General features: G+C 33.3%; 2 protein-coding genes across 9 annotated transcripts; one reads left to right on the forward strand and one right to left on the reverse strand.

Annotated features, from left to right (window-relative positions):
- Positions 1–2,397: 2,397 nt before the first annotated feature.
- LOC105122344 (molybdate transporter 1-like) lies at positions 2,398–4,155 on the forward strand. The gene has a single exon (XM_011021406.1). The coding sequence runs from the start codon at positions 2,490–2,492 to the stop codon at positions 3,861–3,863; it is 1,374 nt and encodes a 457-aa protein (XP_011019708.1). The 5' UTR covers positions 2,398–2,489; the 3' UTR covers positions 3,864–4,155.
- A 2,204-nt stretch (positions 4,156–6,359) lies between these two features.
- LOC105122345 (probable ADP-ribosylation factor GTPase-activating protein AGD14) lies at positions 6,360–12,262 on the reverse strand. 8 transcript variants are annotated; one of them, XM_011021411.1, is made up of 14 exons: positions 11,979–12,262; positions 11,848–11,909; positions 11,647–11,734; positions 11,504–11,565; positions 11,201–11,297; positions 10,510–10,989; positions 9,218–10,063; positions 8,567–8,698; positions 8,380–8,487; positions 8,203–8,286; positions 7,468–7,561; positions 7,344–7,389; positions 6,569–6,872; positions 6,360–6,494 (listed from the first exon to the last, which is right to left on the reverse strand). In XM_011021411.1, the coding sequence occupies exons 1-13, from the start codon at positions 12,075–12,077 to the stop codon at positions 6,734–6,736; spliced, it is 2,337 nt and encodes a 778-aa protein (XP_011019713.1). In that variant the 5' UTR covers positions 12,078–12,262; the 3' UTR covers positions 6,360–6,494; positions 6,569–6,733. The 8 variants fall into 8 exon arrangements, with proteins under 8 accessions (XP_011019713.1, XP_011019710.1, XP_011019709.1 ...); XM_011021408.1 differs by having other exon boundaries at positions 6,360–6,471; positions 8,567–8,731; XM_011021407.1 differs by having other exon boundaries at positions 8,567–8,731.
- Positions 12,263–16,303: the final 4,041 nt, after the last annotated feature.

The raw sequence follows: 16,303 nt of genomic DNA on the forward strand, positions 1-16,303 counted from the left end.
AATATACATATAAATTTTAACAATGACAACACCTTTTTTATATTGGAAAAACAAAATGTTCCATCTTGTAGCGCAATGCGGAGAAATAAACTAGTAATGATCAATGTAGTACAAGGACCACTATTGTAAAACCATGATTTTCCCGGTGAGCCAACTCACAACTCAGCCAGCCCATAACCCAATCGACTTAGGGTCTGGACTGTTCTTGGTTAAAGAAAAAAAAAACTTGATTGACTTAGACAAAACCGTCCTTAACCCATTAATATTTTTCTTGTCAAAACAATATTATCTTGATCATTTAAAAAGTATTTTTTTGGATAAATCCTCCAAACTTGTTATCCGAGCTTTATCTTGGGTTAACCATTTGGTAGATTTTCACAATTATGATAAATACAAATTAAACCAAATAGATGTGTTTAGTTTTGTGTTATAACTTATTTTTCAAGTGATTTTAGTTTATTTTCACCTAGAAAAGATCAGATTAAGCTTTTTTAAAAGGTTTTGATGTGTTGATGTCAAAAATCAAAATTTAAAAAATATTATTTTAATGTATTTTTAATTAAAAAATACTTTGTACTACAATACTAAACACACAAGTAATATAAATACAATTTGATGTTATATATGTGTGTGTGGGTTTTGGGGTGGTGGGGGGGGGGGGGGGGGCGAGCCTGTTATGTGACAATCATAAATATTTTATAAAGAAATTGATATATTTAAATGCATGATAGATGATATATATATATATATATATATATATATATATATATTTGGACCTCCTAGACCTCCTATTAATTGTAAAAAATATTTCTCTGTGATTGAAAATATAATGATAAAGAAATAGATACAAAGAAGATAAGATAAAAAAAAATAAAGATAAAATTTTATTTGGTAGTAATGTATAAAATAAAATGAATGTCTCTATATCATATTTGGTTATAATGGATAAGACATAATAAAATATAATAAAATCTATTTTATCTTTAATATGTATTGTTATTAAACTTACATATTTAAAAAAATAATTAGATTTTTTTTACTTTATTTTATATTGAGTATTAAAATTAATAATATTATAACAATCTTAGTTATAAAATTAAGATTGACTTGATGGGTTAACTTGGGATCTGAATCGGTCTGAGTTTAATAAAAAATAGAAGAAATATTGACTTGACCTAACCAAGTTAAAAATCTAAGTCAACCCGAAATAAAACACATGTCAAAAACTTATTAATTATTTTGGAAAAAAAATTGGTCAAGACAAGTTTGTTATAATGAATTTTTTTAAAAAAAATTGGATTCGCCGAGTTGACCTTCTTAATTCGTGATTTGGGTCTTGTTCTAGGTTGATCCCTGAATCAATTTCTAAAACTATGATAATAACTATTTTATTTTATGTTAATTCTTTTGACACGTGACTCAAATTTTATCCTAGACTGACTTTCAAGTTGACTATAAAAACTATGATAATAATTATTTTTATTTTTATGTTAATATGATTCAATGATTAACCCTACTAATAACCTAGGCTTTACTTCAAGTTGACTCCCGAGTCATGTTTTTCAATTATAATAATAACTATTTTTATTTTTATATTAACTTGAATCATTTCAACATGTGATTCTATCCTCAAGTGGTAACTTGGGTTTTGTTCTAGATTAATCCTCGAGTTGAATTTTAACATTATAATAATAACAGTTATATCCTAACATTTATTAACAAAATAATTTTGAAATTAATATTTTTATAAAATTATTTTACAAATAAAAAAATATTATTTTAATAAATTTATCATTTAGCCTTTTTATATTTTGAAAAGTAAAAACAAATTACCTTTAAAATTATTCTAAAAGCAAATATATTTTTATATTCTTATTTCTGTCCTTTTCAATTAAATATATTGTTCTCTCTACTGTTACTCGTAGGGGTGTTCATTTTCAGTTCAGTTCAGTTTTTATCAAAAATAGTAACCAAACCGGGAAAAAAAAACCCGAAACTAAACCGAATCCGGGTCAAACTGACAGGTTTCGGTTCGGTTCGGTTTGGTTTTTTAAGGGAAAAACCAGTTCAAATCGGTTTGGCTCGGTTTTTCTCGGTTTTGGCTCGATTTTCTCGGTTTTGGCTCGGTTTTTTTCCGGTTTCGGTTCGGTTCGGTTCGGTTTTTCGGTTTTTTGGTTATAAAATCGAAACCGAACCGAACCGACTGGTTTTTTCAAAATTTTAATCGGTTTAATCAATTTTTTTTTGTTTGGTTTTTCCAATTTTTTTTAATCAATTTTTTTTTGTTTGGTTTTTTCAATTTTTTTTTAAATTTTCTCGATTTAATCAGTTTTTCAATTTTTTTAAACAACCCTGGTTACTCGTGATTGTAACCGAAGGCTACAGAGGGTCAAAATCAAATAATGCAATTGCTTTATAGCCATTAACCAATATCAAAACGAAAAGCCAGATTTCAATACAGAAACCTCGCAAGTACACAAGAAACAACAATGGAGTCCCCGAGTTACCAAATACCTCTTCGTGATACACCAACTCAAGCACCCAGATCAAGATTTCCATCAAATATAGTCCACAAAGTGAGAGACAACCTTGTCTTTCGATCCAAATGGGCAGAACTTAATGGTGCCATGGGGGATCTAGGTACGTACATACCAATAGTACTGGCCTTAACATTATCCGTTCACCTTAATTTAGGGACAACATTAATATTCACTGGCATATACAACATGGTTACTGGGGCAATCTATGGTGTGCCAATGCCAGTCCAGCCAATGAAATCGATAGCTGCTGTGGCTATATCAAATAGTGCAGAATTTGGTGTGCCCGAAATCATGGCAGCAGGAATATGTACTGGTGGGATTTTGTTCCTTTTAGGTGTTACAGGTTTGATGCAGCTTGTTTATAAGTTGATTCCATTGTCTGTTGTTAGGGGAATTCAGCTGTCACAAGGGTTATCATTTGCCATGTCTGCTGTGAAGTATATCAGGAAAGTACAAGATTTTTCTAAGTCAAAGTCTGGTGGTGATAGGCACTGGTTAGGGTTAGATGGTCTGGTTCTGGCTATTGTTTGTGCTTTTTTAATTATTGTTGTTAACGGTGCTGGTGAGGAGGGTAGTGAAAGAGAGGGTGATGACATTAATTTGGGTGGTAGAGAAAGGCCTAGGGATAGGGGGCTGAGGCAAATGGTGGCCTCACTTCCTTCTGCTTTTATGGTTTTCTTGTTGGGTGTGATTTTGGCATTTATAAGAAGGCCTGGAGTGGTGCATGATTTTAAGTTTGGGCCATCTTCTATTCAGGCTGTGAAAATTTCTAAGCGTGCTTGGAAAGAAGGGTTTGCCAAGGGTACAATTCCTCAGCTCCCTCTATCAGTACTAAATTCTGTTATTGCTGTATGCAACTTGTCATCTGATCTGTTTCCAGGAAAGGATTTCTCGGCATCCTCGGTTTCAGTGTCTGTAGGGCTGATGAATTTAGTGGGATGTTGGTTTGGTGCCATGCCATGTTGCCATGGTGCAGGAGGACTGGCTGGGCAGTACAAGTTTGGAGGTAGGAGTGGAGGTTGTGTGGCACTACTTGGAGCAGCCAAATTGGTTTTGGGTTTGGTTTTAGGAAGTTCTTTAGTGATGGTTTTGAACCAATTCCCTGTTGGAGTCTTGGGGGTGTTGCTATTGTTTGCTGGAATTGAGTTGGCTATGGCCTCAAGAGACATGAATACGAAGGAGGAAGCCTTTGTGATGCTTATATGCACTGCGGTTTCAATAACGGGTTCAAGTGCAGCACTTGGCTTTTTGTGTGGGATTGCTGTGCATCTGCTTCTTAAAGTGAGAAACTGGCATAACGACCAGCCATGTTCAACAGTATAGTGTAATGGAATTCCATGGAAATCTCAAGATCCATGAGTGAGTTTTGTGAATAATTAAAAATGTATTAGGTTGTTAGTCCCTCAATTGGTTTGAGATTGTTGTCGATTGGAGTATTAGATCTCCTACCTATGCTTTCGGATATTGCTATGTCAGTATCTTTTATGTTGTGAATTATCAGTAATACCCTTTTACTCTCTTGTATTGCAGTACTTACTGTCTAACTTGAAATAATGTACATAGATGTTATGCATTGGATGTCCGTTGTAAAATAGCCAAATAGTTCACTGAGTCATTCTTGATCACATTTGTTAGATCCTTGCCATCATAGCCAAACTGTGATTGATGCCTGCTGCGCATTTGTCTTCCACCAGATTTTAGGACAAGCACAAGCTGAAAGAAGCTTCTAACTCCTTGTGTTATAGATCTCACACGATTTCACGTTTTTTTCTTCGTTGTATTTCTTAATTACGAACATCTGAAAGGAGCCTGGCCCAGTGGGGTATATAAACCATAACATCAACCTTTAAGATATGACAACATTCACCTGGTGATCAGAAAAGGAACAAAGAGAGAGATCAATAACGATGACTATGGATAAATGCCACGATTCCAGCTATCTAACTTCGTCCTAAATGGTCAGTTACCCATCTCTTCAAGGGGAGGAAGGTAGATTTTTGTCCAGAAAACTTTAAGAGGCTATAACCGAATTACGAACTTTTTATCTATCCAAATGGATTTCCTCCCCTTTAAGGAAGCGAACTTGGGGAGCTGGGGAGCAAGTATCTGCTGTGATTGGTTTTCGAGTCATATTCAGTGATCTAGAGCGGACTCCTCCAAAGCCGAAGTCACCAGATCTTGGGAAATTCTTATACTTTGATCCAAGTATTGAAGCTCACAACAGGCTTTATGAGCTAGTCGGGAAAGGGCTTTACTACTTATCCCATTTCTGAGATTTTTCATATTCTACTTAATAGGACTACACAGTTCATTTGAATGTGGACATATTCTGAAAGAAAAAATGGACTTACTACTTGAAATGTATATACAGAGAAACTCTGACTCAAAAAGGACCCAGCGACATGATAAAGAATATGGCTCAAGGGGTTGAGTGAGATGGTGATTGGATGAAGGTGCTGTTGAGGCTCAAGGCTGAGGGAAATGGTGAAGAGAGGAGATGCAGGGAGTAGGGGGAGCGGCTGTGCAGAGAGGGGCAGAGGGCTGTGTGTAAAAGAGACAAGGGATAGAGGGACTAGGGTTTAATTTCAGGATTTATACTGAGTTTACATATATTATCGGTTTGATTTGGTTCAGTTTTTCCTGAATTGATCCGAAGACAGCAAGGGCGGAAGAATGCGAAGAGCTTCAACAGAAAAACATGTCTTTATATGCTTGTGTTCCTTAGTCATTAGATTGATGTTTTGCTCCTCGACAAACCTCTTCCTCTGCAGCAGAAAAATCTTGGTGATCTTCTGCTTCCACTCTTTCTTTATCTCTCAAGTTAAATCCAGTTTTTTTGCTGGAATTATTATATATTAATGAAAAACAGACAAGGAGCTCTGGGGTTCATGAGATTATAGCAATGCCATGTTGAATGTTAAACACACTTCCTAACTGGCAATGGTGCTTTGAGCCTTCCATCAAAGTTACTTCTCAAATGGACAAAGATTTAAGACTAGAAGAGTCAGCATTACATTTCCACTCAAGTTTCTAAAAGCCTACTACCATTGATCGAATAAAATACGAAGTTCATCTAGGTTACACGACGTCTATTGGACTCCATCAGAACTGGATTTCTGCATTCTGATAAGAAAAAGAAGTTACACTGATTTTGCAGGCCAGGTTGCTTGAGCTGGCAAAAACAATTCTGAGAACCACTCCGAACAACCTGAGTGTACTGTCAAAAATAACGGGAGGCTCACTTGCCTTCAGCACCACCCAATATCTTAGAACAACTAATGACATGTTTCTGGAAATGTACCTTAGTCTAAAATGGTCAGTGAGCCTCCCGTTATTTGGGTATAAATGATAGTAAAGCCTTAATCACATACTAGTCAGGGATCTAATATTCCAATGCAATTTCAATAATTCACAGAACTCCCTCATGGATCTTGAGATTGCCATTGAGTTCCATGAAGCTATAATGTTTAGCAAGGCTGGTCTTTAAGCAAGCTTCTTAGTAGCACGAGCACAGCAATCCCCCATAGAAAGGGGGAATTTTGCTTATTAGCACAACTTCTTTAAAAAATTACCAAATTAACATAATTTGAAATAAAAAAAAAAGGTAAAATAACGTAATTTATATATGTGGCAATAAGAAATCTTGACATTCAAACTTGTTATTTCAAAAATGCAACATTTTAAAAAAATTATAAAATAGATGCATAAGAAGAGGAAAGAAAAGAGAGATTCTGAAAGCATACCAAAAACTTTAATTATAAAATCGTTAATGTTATTGAAAAAAATCTGGACAAAATAGATATAATGACATGGATCAGAAGTGGATTGCAGGAACTACTACGATTTCATGTTTTTCCATGGTTGTATTTCTTAATTAACGAATACCTGAAAGAAGCTCGCTTCAATAGAGTATATAAACCATATCATCAACCTGTAGGAGATGGCAGCATTCACCTGGTGAGCAGAAATGAAACAAGAGATCAGTTAATGATGATGACTAAGATAAATACATGATTCTGGAAATGTACCTTAGTCTAAAATGGTCAGTTCTATGCTCTTTTGTAGCTGTTTATGATCATCCTCTTGGCCGGAGGTGCAGAAGACGATGTCATTCAGCCAGTTTGTTCCCATTTGATCTTCAACAGAAAGGAAGGTAGATTTTTGTCCTGAAAACATTCAAACTTGAACCTTTTCTATCCAAATGGATTTCCTCCCTTTAAACTAAGAGAACTTGAGGAGGTTGGGAGCAAGTATCCACCAGTTGGTTGTTGAGCCATATTCAAAGACCCAAAAGGAACTCCCTCACTGCCAAAGTCGCAAGGCCCATGTGGTCTGAAACAATATTCAATAGAGCATGAATTATTTCTAGTCCATGTAAGAGGATTTATCATCATTTGCAATAGAACTTAATCATGCATGTATGAAGAAAGCAGACAAAGCATTATGCTTGTTATCTATGCATCAGCAAAATACTGTTTTGGATGTCTTTGATGTGGAAAATGCTTATGTGATTGCCATGGCCACCCCATATTTTCAATGAAGAGGGTGCCTTGTAGGATATCTTTTGAATAACATCATCGCGCTTTATAAAGACCATGAAACTTTGAAACAGTTTATGAATCCTGTTTCTCGCTGACTTTTGACTCTCCCCCTACCAGTCATTTGGGAAGTTAGTTCTTCAAGAGCCAATAAGCAAATGAACCCAAATGACATGGTGAAATCTGAATAATAAAGATGACCAAATGGTGGAAAGAAAGTATTTTGAAAGAAAATGACAAGACTGAGGAGATCAGAGAATGTTACCTGGAATGAGGCAAATTCGTGTCTGCTTGTTGTCCCATGTATCCACCTAAGATATAGCAATCGAATATGAGCACCAGATGGGTGTTAATTATGAGTAATTGAAGATACACAGAAGTGAATTTACCGTAAGGCATGGCTGATGCGAAGGACAGGGAATGTGGAGGCATTGCAGAAGTATGCACTGGGAGATTACCATGCAAATTTTCCATGGAAGGAAACTACATCAAAAGAGTGTATTTTTAGAAATTTTCACAAGAGGCTTATGCTTTCACTACAAATTTGAGCTCAGGAGAAACAAAAAGGCTCTGTGACAGCTCTGAACAAGAACGAAAACATTGCTTGCAGTGGATATGTTTTCTAGCCTTGCAACATACCTTGATGTTGACGATAAAACACATCCAGGTTCATAGAATGGGTACAAATATTATTCTATGCAAATTGCTTGTATATGTTATAAGTATTGGTGAATTCATCATGATCGAACAAGGAGAAGTAATATTAGGATATACAACTTCACTGTTTGACTCACGACATGTGAAATTTAATTGCATTTCCGTTGGCTTCTTGAACCATATTTTTCAATCTGCAAACTTGTTTTAATGCTAGTCACAGAAAAACTCGAGGACCCCATTACTTGGCCATGGTGTGAGTTAGATACACATCGAAAGTGTACAAAGACACATGATATGTCGAAGTCATGGAGATTGGAGAAGAACTCATACAGGCCTATATAACCGCAGTTTGATCTTATAAAGGTATGCAAGATAGCAAGAGCTAGATATAAACATAGCAGAAAAGAGAAAAGGTAGGATAAGAAAGGGCAAGGCATGATAAATATCAGTTTGAGTGTTGTACATACTGGTAGGGGTGGTACCGAAGTGGTGTCGCCGTTAAGATCAAATGGGTTTGTTGATTTTGCCATGTTGGGAAATGCTGGCACAGGCTTTAAGAGAACCCAATAAAGGTCATCAGCATCTATTTGTTCCACTTAGGCAAAATCAAATTCAATAAAATTATGATTTGTTGAATAACATACCATTGCATTAGGATAATACTGCATGTTCAGTCCCATGCCATAAGGTGGACAAATTTGACAACCTGGTATTGGGTCTGAAGCTGGTGAATAAGTTCCAGTAAAAAGGTCCTGCAGAAAATTTAATAGATACCATTAGAAGAATTTGAGAAACAGGAGATACTGACACCATGTAAGGCAAGCCAATCACCGCTGGAAGTTCCTTTCTTCCACTAGACTTTGTTTCTGATGGAAGAGGCTGGGATTGAGCTTCGGAATTGGATTCTTGGGCTGGTTTTGAGACATCTGGAGAAAGGTATTCACCAAGGAAATCTGGAGATCCCTGAGAAATATGAACATTTGATGAAGTCCGCAGCCGAAAATTTGATGAACAGGCAAAAAAGTCAAAAACTAAATATACTTGACACTACCATCCCCACACAGGCATATATGCATGATGTATGTGAGACATAGAAAAATAGGATATTATTTTTAAGAAGAGAACATAACAAACTTAAAACAATAAAACGAATAGAGAAAAAATAAAATATGTCAACTATTTTAATTGCACTCATATTAATTATCAATTATCTGAGCCAAATTTTGGAGTCGTTATTTAATTGAACAACGGATCTGGAATATGATCATCAGAGGTGGCCTATGGGGACGAAGGTGAAGTTACAGTTCACATATTTGAGACACAGAAGTTCATCTGTGGATACTCCAGAACAGTCTTATATCTTTTGAATAGATTTTTTAAAATAAAAATGAAGAAGAAAAGGAAAAAAACGGTGGACTCTGGAATAACATGGCTCTAGATGTTCCTCAAAATCCTAAATTCAAGATCAAGTCCTAAACTAACCTGATCATTTACCGCTCGAGCAGGTGTATTAGTAGCCTGTTGTCCACCAGAGCTACTATCAACAGGCTGTTGTTGCCGCATGGTGGATATCTGTTGCCCGTCAAGAAGCTCGAAAGTTGAGTCACGAATGTTATCAAGTGCAGCTTGTGGAGGAACTCCATTAGAAGGTTGTGCTGGCAAAGAATTATTTGAAGGTATTGTGGATGCATCAAAAGCATCAACTAGTGTTAATATCTCCTCAACATGCACAGCTGGGCTGATCCCAAATGCAGTTGATGTCTGCACCACAGGTGCAGCTGGTGAAATGCTTCCCACAGGCATGGTGCCTCCAGACACAGTTGTAGAAGCACCAGCGCTACAGGGAAGTGCTGACATCTGCTCCACAGGTACAGTTTGTGAAACACTTCCAGCAGGCATGTTCCCTCCAGATGCAATTGCAGAAGCAACAGCACTGCTTTTTAATGTTAACATCTGCCCCGAAGGCCCAGCTGCTGAAGCACCACTACTCATGATTATATTTTCTCCAGATGCAGCTGATGACGGATTATCATTAGTTGGTATTTCAGAAGCATTGTCAGAAGGAATGACTGAGGGAGCTAACTCCATCAGTAAAAATTCCAAAGTATTTTGTTTTGGGGCTGGAAGTGCGTTATTCTTTCCAGAGGAGTCATGTGAGGAGCAGTTGCCACCTTCACTGGACAGAAGATTCTCCGGAGCAGGAAGTGCTGCGGTAGCATCGGAGGACTTGGAATTGGAATTTAAATCAACCGAGCTTTCTGAATTGTGACTTTTCTGTTGCACAGGATTTCCATCAGCAGATTCCATGGGGCCAGAAGAAGGGGGCATCTGCAATGAGGAACGCTATGAATTTCATAGGACTAGAAAGTACATAGTCTGCAAGAACTGACAGTAAATATCCAATTGTGATTTGCTGAAATTACAAAATACAAGTTTGTAAAACTTCAACTTATGCACGAATTTTGATATATAATTGTTTCTAGAGCATGTGGAATTTCATGATCATTTCACCAGCACTACTTGTCTTTGGAAATAAACCTTCAATAGAGAAGGTGAGAAAATCCATACAAGTGAAATGATGACGTCTTAACAACGATTGCAACGCTGCATATTTCATCTCAACAAGTTCTGCCAGTGCAGCTTGCATGTTGTATATGCCACCTTACCTCATTCCTCCCAAGAATTGACCGGAATGGTTTAATAAAGATTTTGGTACATAAGTAAGCATACTCAGCCATTCTATAGTTACCGGATCACTTTAGAAATTACCCCACCTGATTGTGCGCAGAACCATCTGCATCCTTCCTGTTTGGTGCTTTTGAATGCTCACCAACCTGTAGAGGTGGAATATTTCCCCCTAGAATATGTTTGAGAGGGCGTACCACAGGGGCATGGGACCCTGACTGATGCATGTCCTTTTGAATGCCAGATAAATTGTTCCCAAACCTGGACTCTCTGTGAGCAAACGGGTGGGCACCAGACTTCCTGCTACTTCGTATTCCATCATCTCGAAACCTGTCATCAACAACCTCAATGCGAACAGGACGTCTCATAAAACCTCCATATCTTGAATTTTCTTGGGAATAACGAGGACTTCTTCTTTCATCATAATAATATTTAATTGTCTTGTCGTCAGCTCTTCCACTAAAACCAGATCTTTCACTCCGCCCATGTCTATCTTCATAGTTTGGACTTCTAGATCCACCAGAATATAAAACAGCCCACCTGTTCTCACCAGAGTCGTCCTTGTCATTCTGCATAATAGCAACAAGAACTTTAACAAATTACAGTAAATTTAATTGGATCACACTCCAGACTTGCTGCTATTCCCAAGATTCCAGTTCATGCGGTCCAAATTATTCAATTCACTGTTTTTAACATTACATTCCGATAAAGATTGACCAAAATTTTGCAAGACAAGAAATTGTTTATCTGTAATCAGTATCTGTCTTTAGAGAGATTTACCAATCTCAGCCGTGGGAGTTTCTCATGACTTTTCTCACCAGTGTATCTTCTATCCACATAAACATGCTTGATAAAATCTCGAACCTTTTGTTGATTACTAGAAGCAAAAAGTTAAATTATCAGAACAAATTACTAAAAAATTCCCCGCTACTAAAAAAAAAAAAGGAATTCCCATTTCCAAGCATAGTCACACCCATGAATGTGCAATCTTGTGCTTTCCCTCCACAATAAGGATCACACAATCATGTCACTCTTAAACAAGCCTAGCATTTCTCTTAAACATAAGCATATCGCCATAACCACCTGCTATCAGGAAGCTGATTGCGCTGCGGATTCCATTCCTTCAAAAAAATTTGTCTCGCTCTCTATCAAAAACATAGAGAAAAAAATTAGCAAAATTTACTGAGATCGTTGGCTATCAAGTAGTATTCAATTTCATGCACAACCTCATTCCCTCCTGCTTGAAGAGCACTAACTTCTTCCGCGTTAAATTTCGCCGTCGAAATTGATTTAACTCTATGCGTAAATTCCCGGCTAGAAAAATTAATCAAAATTAATTCATATCTCATATTTAAATAACACAAAATTCAATACATTAAACAATTAAGAAAAATATTAAAAAAAAAGCAAAATCAAAATATACTTACTGAATTCCACTACAATTTTTGCAAACAAAGGTGAAGAAAGTTTTGCAGACATATTGTGGTCCCTAAAAAAACAAAAAATAAATTAATTAATTAATAAAAAGACGATTTCAATTAGAGAGGGGGGAAATTACCAAGTTATTGCAATTAACGCAACGACTATTCTCAGGAATTTTAAGAAGACCGCGAATTATCTTCCCAATTCTCTCCTCTTCTTTGTTTTTCTTCATCATTTTCTTTTTCTGATCGTGAAACGGCGCTGGATGATTAAGCAAGAAAGGATGATTGATTGAAACCAAAGCGTCTCAAGAATGTGATAGAATTTGAAGAAGAGAAACCCTAGAAATGGAAATTGGTGATGGGAAAACATAAGAGAAAATTAGTGGAGAGAAATTAGCGGAGGGAAAATAGCCGAGAGAGACGCTTTGGCTCGCTGGTTTTTATGGCCGTTGAGAGGTTTTGCGGATTTAAGTTTAAAATTCGCGGGTTTGGTCTTAATGGGCCAGATAGGGATGGGAATTAGGTCCGATATAGCGAATAACAGTCTTGCCCACAACAAGTATTAAGGCCAGCACGAACACACACAAATAAATTTGGATGGTCTTATTTATGTTTTGAAAATTTGTTTTGGTTTTGAAAATTATATTTTAGACAATTTATTTCAAATTAAAGGTTACTTGCTTATAATTTTTTAGCGAAATTGAAAAAATAAAGACCAAAATAAAAATTAAATTAAACATGGGTAACCTACTAGAAATTTTGGGAAAGATATATTTTGGTCCTCTAACTTTAAAAATAACACAAATTATATGTTTTTTTGTATCTTAAAATAATACAGGGGTTGCTAGATTTAAGTAGTAAAGGGAAAAAAATATTCTTGACACCGATTTAAATCATAAAAACAGTTGATGTTTAGGTCCAATTGTTTTATTTGATGAGAAAAATTCATATTAGATGTATTTTACATTTAAAGTTTGTGATAAAATTTATCTAATCTCGATTTGATTTGTTGACTCAAGTTAATTTTAGTTTTTGAGATATTTTTTATTTTTTTTTGTCATTAATAGGTTTATCATGATTTCTAAGGTATTTGAGTCAAAAACAAGTTCAAAATGGGTTTATGGATTTATTTAAATTAATGCCTTTTATATTTTTTCTCTAAATTTATTTTTATTTTTATTTAGATTAATACCACTTTTCTCTTTTATTTTATTTAGAGAGTCTCTTTTCAATTATAGCTGTTTTTATGCATTTAAATTCTAAAGGGTTTTTTAAAATCCATCTATAAATTTTTTTTTTATCTTTTGTATAGATGAAGTTTATTTTTTAAATAAAAAAATATTTTTAATATGTGCGGTATTTTCCTCCTTTTTATCTTATTCAATCTATTTAATTTGTGTATATTTTTATTATTTTTTACTTGAATAAAAAAATTATTTTAATAAATAAATTTAACAAACATAACTAAGTAAATGTCCTAACTTGCAAGATTAATATCTTGATCTACATTTGTTTCTTAATTTTTTATTTTTTTAGTTATTATTTATGATTTTTTTTTTAATTTATTAACCCACATAGTTCTTGATTTATTTGATTTCATGTGCACATAAACTTTTTTAACTAGAAAAACATGTTGAGAAAACCTACGTATATAATTTTTTTATTTGAAAAAAATATTTTTTCGACAGCGAATCACGAGTTAAGTATATATTTAACTTAAAAACTAAAATGCATAGGGTGAATACTATGCATAGGTTTTTGGAATGGTTTTTTGGTTTTTTAGGCCATGTATAGTTTTATTATAGTTCTCAAAGTATTTTGTAGGTGTTTGGGTCAAAATGGATTGAAAAACAAGTTTTTTTTATCACAAAAAACTTAAGTTGTGTTTTTCCGACTACTATAGTATTTGAAATATGGGCAAATTAGACGACACGTCGTCTGTCTCAACATTTGAATTATTGCATGATTTTTTTTTTAATTTTTGTTTAAATCAATGGTTTTTTAATATGGTTTTTTTCTCTAAATGTTTTTTATATTTATATTAATACTTATTCTTTATTTTATTTTGGTAAGAGAATATCTTTTAAAAGATGATTTTTTTTTTGTTATGCATTTAAATTTTGATGAGTTTTTCTGATTCATTTATAATTTATTTTTTTATCTTTTGTACTGATGAACTTTATAATAAAACAATATTTTCAGATGATATTTCTAATATATACAGTCTTGCATAATATTTTTTTTTCTTTTATTTTATTCAATCAATTTAATTTTTATCTCTATTTTTATTATTGTTTGCTCGAATAAAAAAATTATTTTAAGAAACAAACTTAGTAAACACAACTAGATAAATATCTCAACTTATGAGATTAAATGTTTTGGTCTATATGTGTTTCTCAATTTTTCTATCTTTATTTTTAGTTATTGTTCAAGATTTTGTTTTTCATTTATTAATATACATTATTCTTGATTTATTTGATTACTTGTATATATAAAAAATTTTATTCTAGCTTGAATGTTTTAACTGAAAAAGGTGTTCAAAAAGTCAATGTATAGAATTTTTTATTTGAAAAAGAAATATTTGACCCACGACAAAGCATAAGTTGAATATCTAGTAAAAACTAAAGGGTGTGGGGAAACTAATGTCCACCTACACCTATTGCAGTGTGAATTGCAATAATAATATACAGTGTTTTGCTTTTTCTATTTTATTTGTTTTGTTGAATTTTTGTTATATTTTTTTTTAAATTTGTTTTTGTCAATTTTATCTTTAAATATCTGTGTGATTGAGAATTTGATTTTTTAATTTTTTTTTTCTTACTTTGTATTTCTATGAGGTTAATGTGGTTTACGGGTTTGTAAAAGCAACTCAGGTTGCCCTGATTTACGGGTTTTGTGGGGTGTTTTTTAATTAAATTTAATTTTTTTATAGCTTACTTTTTTCTCGTGTAGTTAAAAAAAATTAGTATTATGAAAAAGTCATATTATTAAATTTTATAAAGTAACCAAAATTAAATAGTGTAGAGAAATCATTGCTCACCCTTATCTATTCCATTGTTGATTACAGTATTTTGCTTTTTTTATGATTTTTTTAAAATTTTGTTTTTTGTCATTTCCATCTTTAAATATGGGAGGTGGTTAAGAATCTGGTTTCATTATTTATTTATTTTTATTTTATCTTTTTATAGAATTAGTATAATTTGCAGATTTGTTATCATAATCTAGGTTGTTCTGATTTACAGGTTTGGTGGGGTTTCTTTTTTTATTGTCTACTTTTTTTCTCATTTGGTTTTTTTAAAAAAGTTCTAGAAAAAAATCATGTTATTAAACTTTATAAAGTACATGGATCTATTCAGAAGTTTGATTGGTTGACCTAATTCGTGGGTTTGACGAGTTTAACTCTTTTTTATTTCATCTTTAGATATTAGGTTAATTATGAATTTAGTTTCATAATTGGTTTCATTTTATTTTTTATGAGGTTATCGTTGTCTCAAAAAATCTCAGTATTAGATTTGTATTCGATTTTACTATTATCTATTTTGTTATCATATAATTAAATAAAAAATAATTTCAAAAGGAAAAATTACAATCTCAGTAAAGTCAATAACTCAATTTACAGGTTTGACATGCTAGCTCAAATACTTGATTTATAGGTTTGATGAGTTTACCCACTGGTAACATATGTTTTAGCTTGTCCTTTAATTATTTTTAATTATTTTTTTATTTTATTCTTCAATATTAGATTGGTTGAAAAATAACCTATATAATTTATTTTTATTTATTTTTTATAAGTTTATGATTGCCTCAAGTAAGTGTTTATTTTCATATCAGTGTTCAATTTTATGAACTTCTATTTTTATCATAAAATAAAATAAAAATAGTTTATAAAAAAATTATAAACCTGATGAATCTATGACCTGAGTTATAAAAGAATTGGGGTCAATTCAATATATCATTGTCTCAATATTTAAAAAATAATTGTCACCTTGGATTTTTTTAAAAGCTCACCATGTTTTTATTTATCATCAAGGTTATATTTGAACCTATAAAATCAATTTTATTTAATTCTGCCAGTTCTCACAAAGTTTAATTAAAAACTACAATTAGAGTGTGAGCTAAATTGTAAAGTTTTAAAATTAACACGCTTAATTAAATTTAATAAAAAATATATCTCTGTATTTATAACTAGTCAATTAACTAGTTTTTATTCTATGGGATATTGGGAGCGCATTGAAACATCCACTAGTTTTTATTCTATGGGATATTGGGAGTGCATTGAAACATCCTGATATGCTACAAATAACCTCCAAAGCTACTACAACACTTTTAGTTATACTTTAAATTCAATTTTCCTCGAGTAAAAACTAGAAATAACAGCAAATTGGATCAACATAACCATCCCAATTTCTGGATTTTGTGTTTGCTTTATTTAAATGAAAGCCTGGCTGAGGTTAGTGGT

The sequence above is a fragment of the Populus euphratica genome, unplaced genomic scaffold (assembly GCF_000495115.2).
Source record: "Populus euphratica unplaced genomic scaffold, PopEup_1.0 scaffold19.1, whole genome shotgun sequence".
Taxonomy (NCBI): Eukaryota; Viridiplantae; Streptophyta; class Magnoliopsida; order Malpighiales; family Salicaceae; genus Populus; species Populus euphratica.

Coding starts and splice junctions, on each gene's coding strand:
- LOC105122344 (XM_011021406.1), top strand. CDS start 2,490: ATGGAGTCCCCGAGTTACCAAATACCTCTTCGTGATACACCAACTCAA.
- LOC105122345 (XM_011021408.1), bottom strand. CDS start 12,077: ATGATGAAGAAAAACAAAGAAGAGGAGAGAATTGGGAAGATAATTCGC. Junction 11,910..11,978: donor GCGTTAATTGCAATAACTTG/GTAATTTCCCCC, acceptor TTGTTTTTTTAG/GGACCACAATATGTCTGCAA. Junction 11,735..11,847: donor AAAAATTGTAGTGGAATTCA/GTAAGTATATTT, acceptor TAATTTTTCTAG/CCGGGAATTTACGCATAGAG.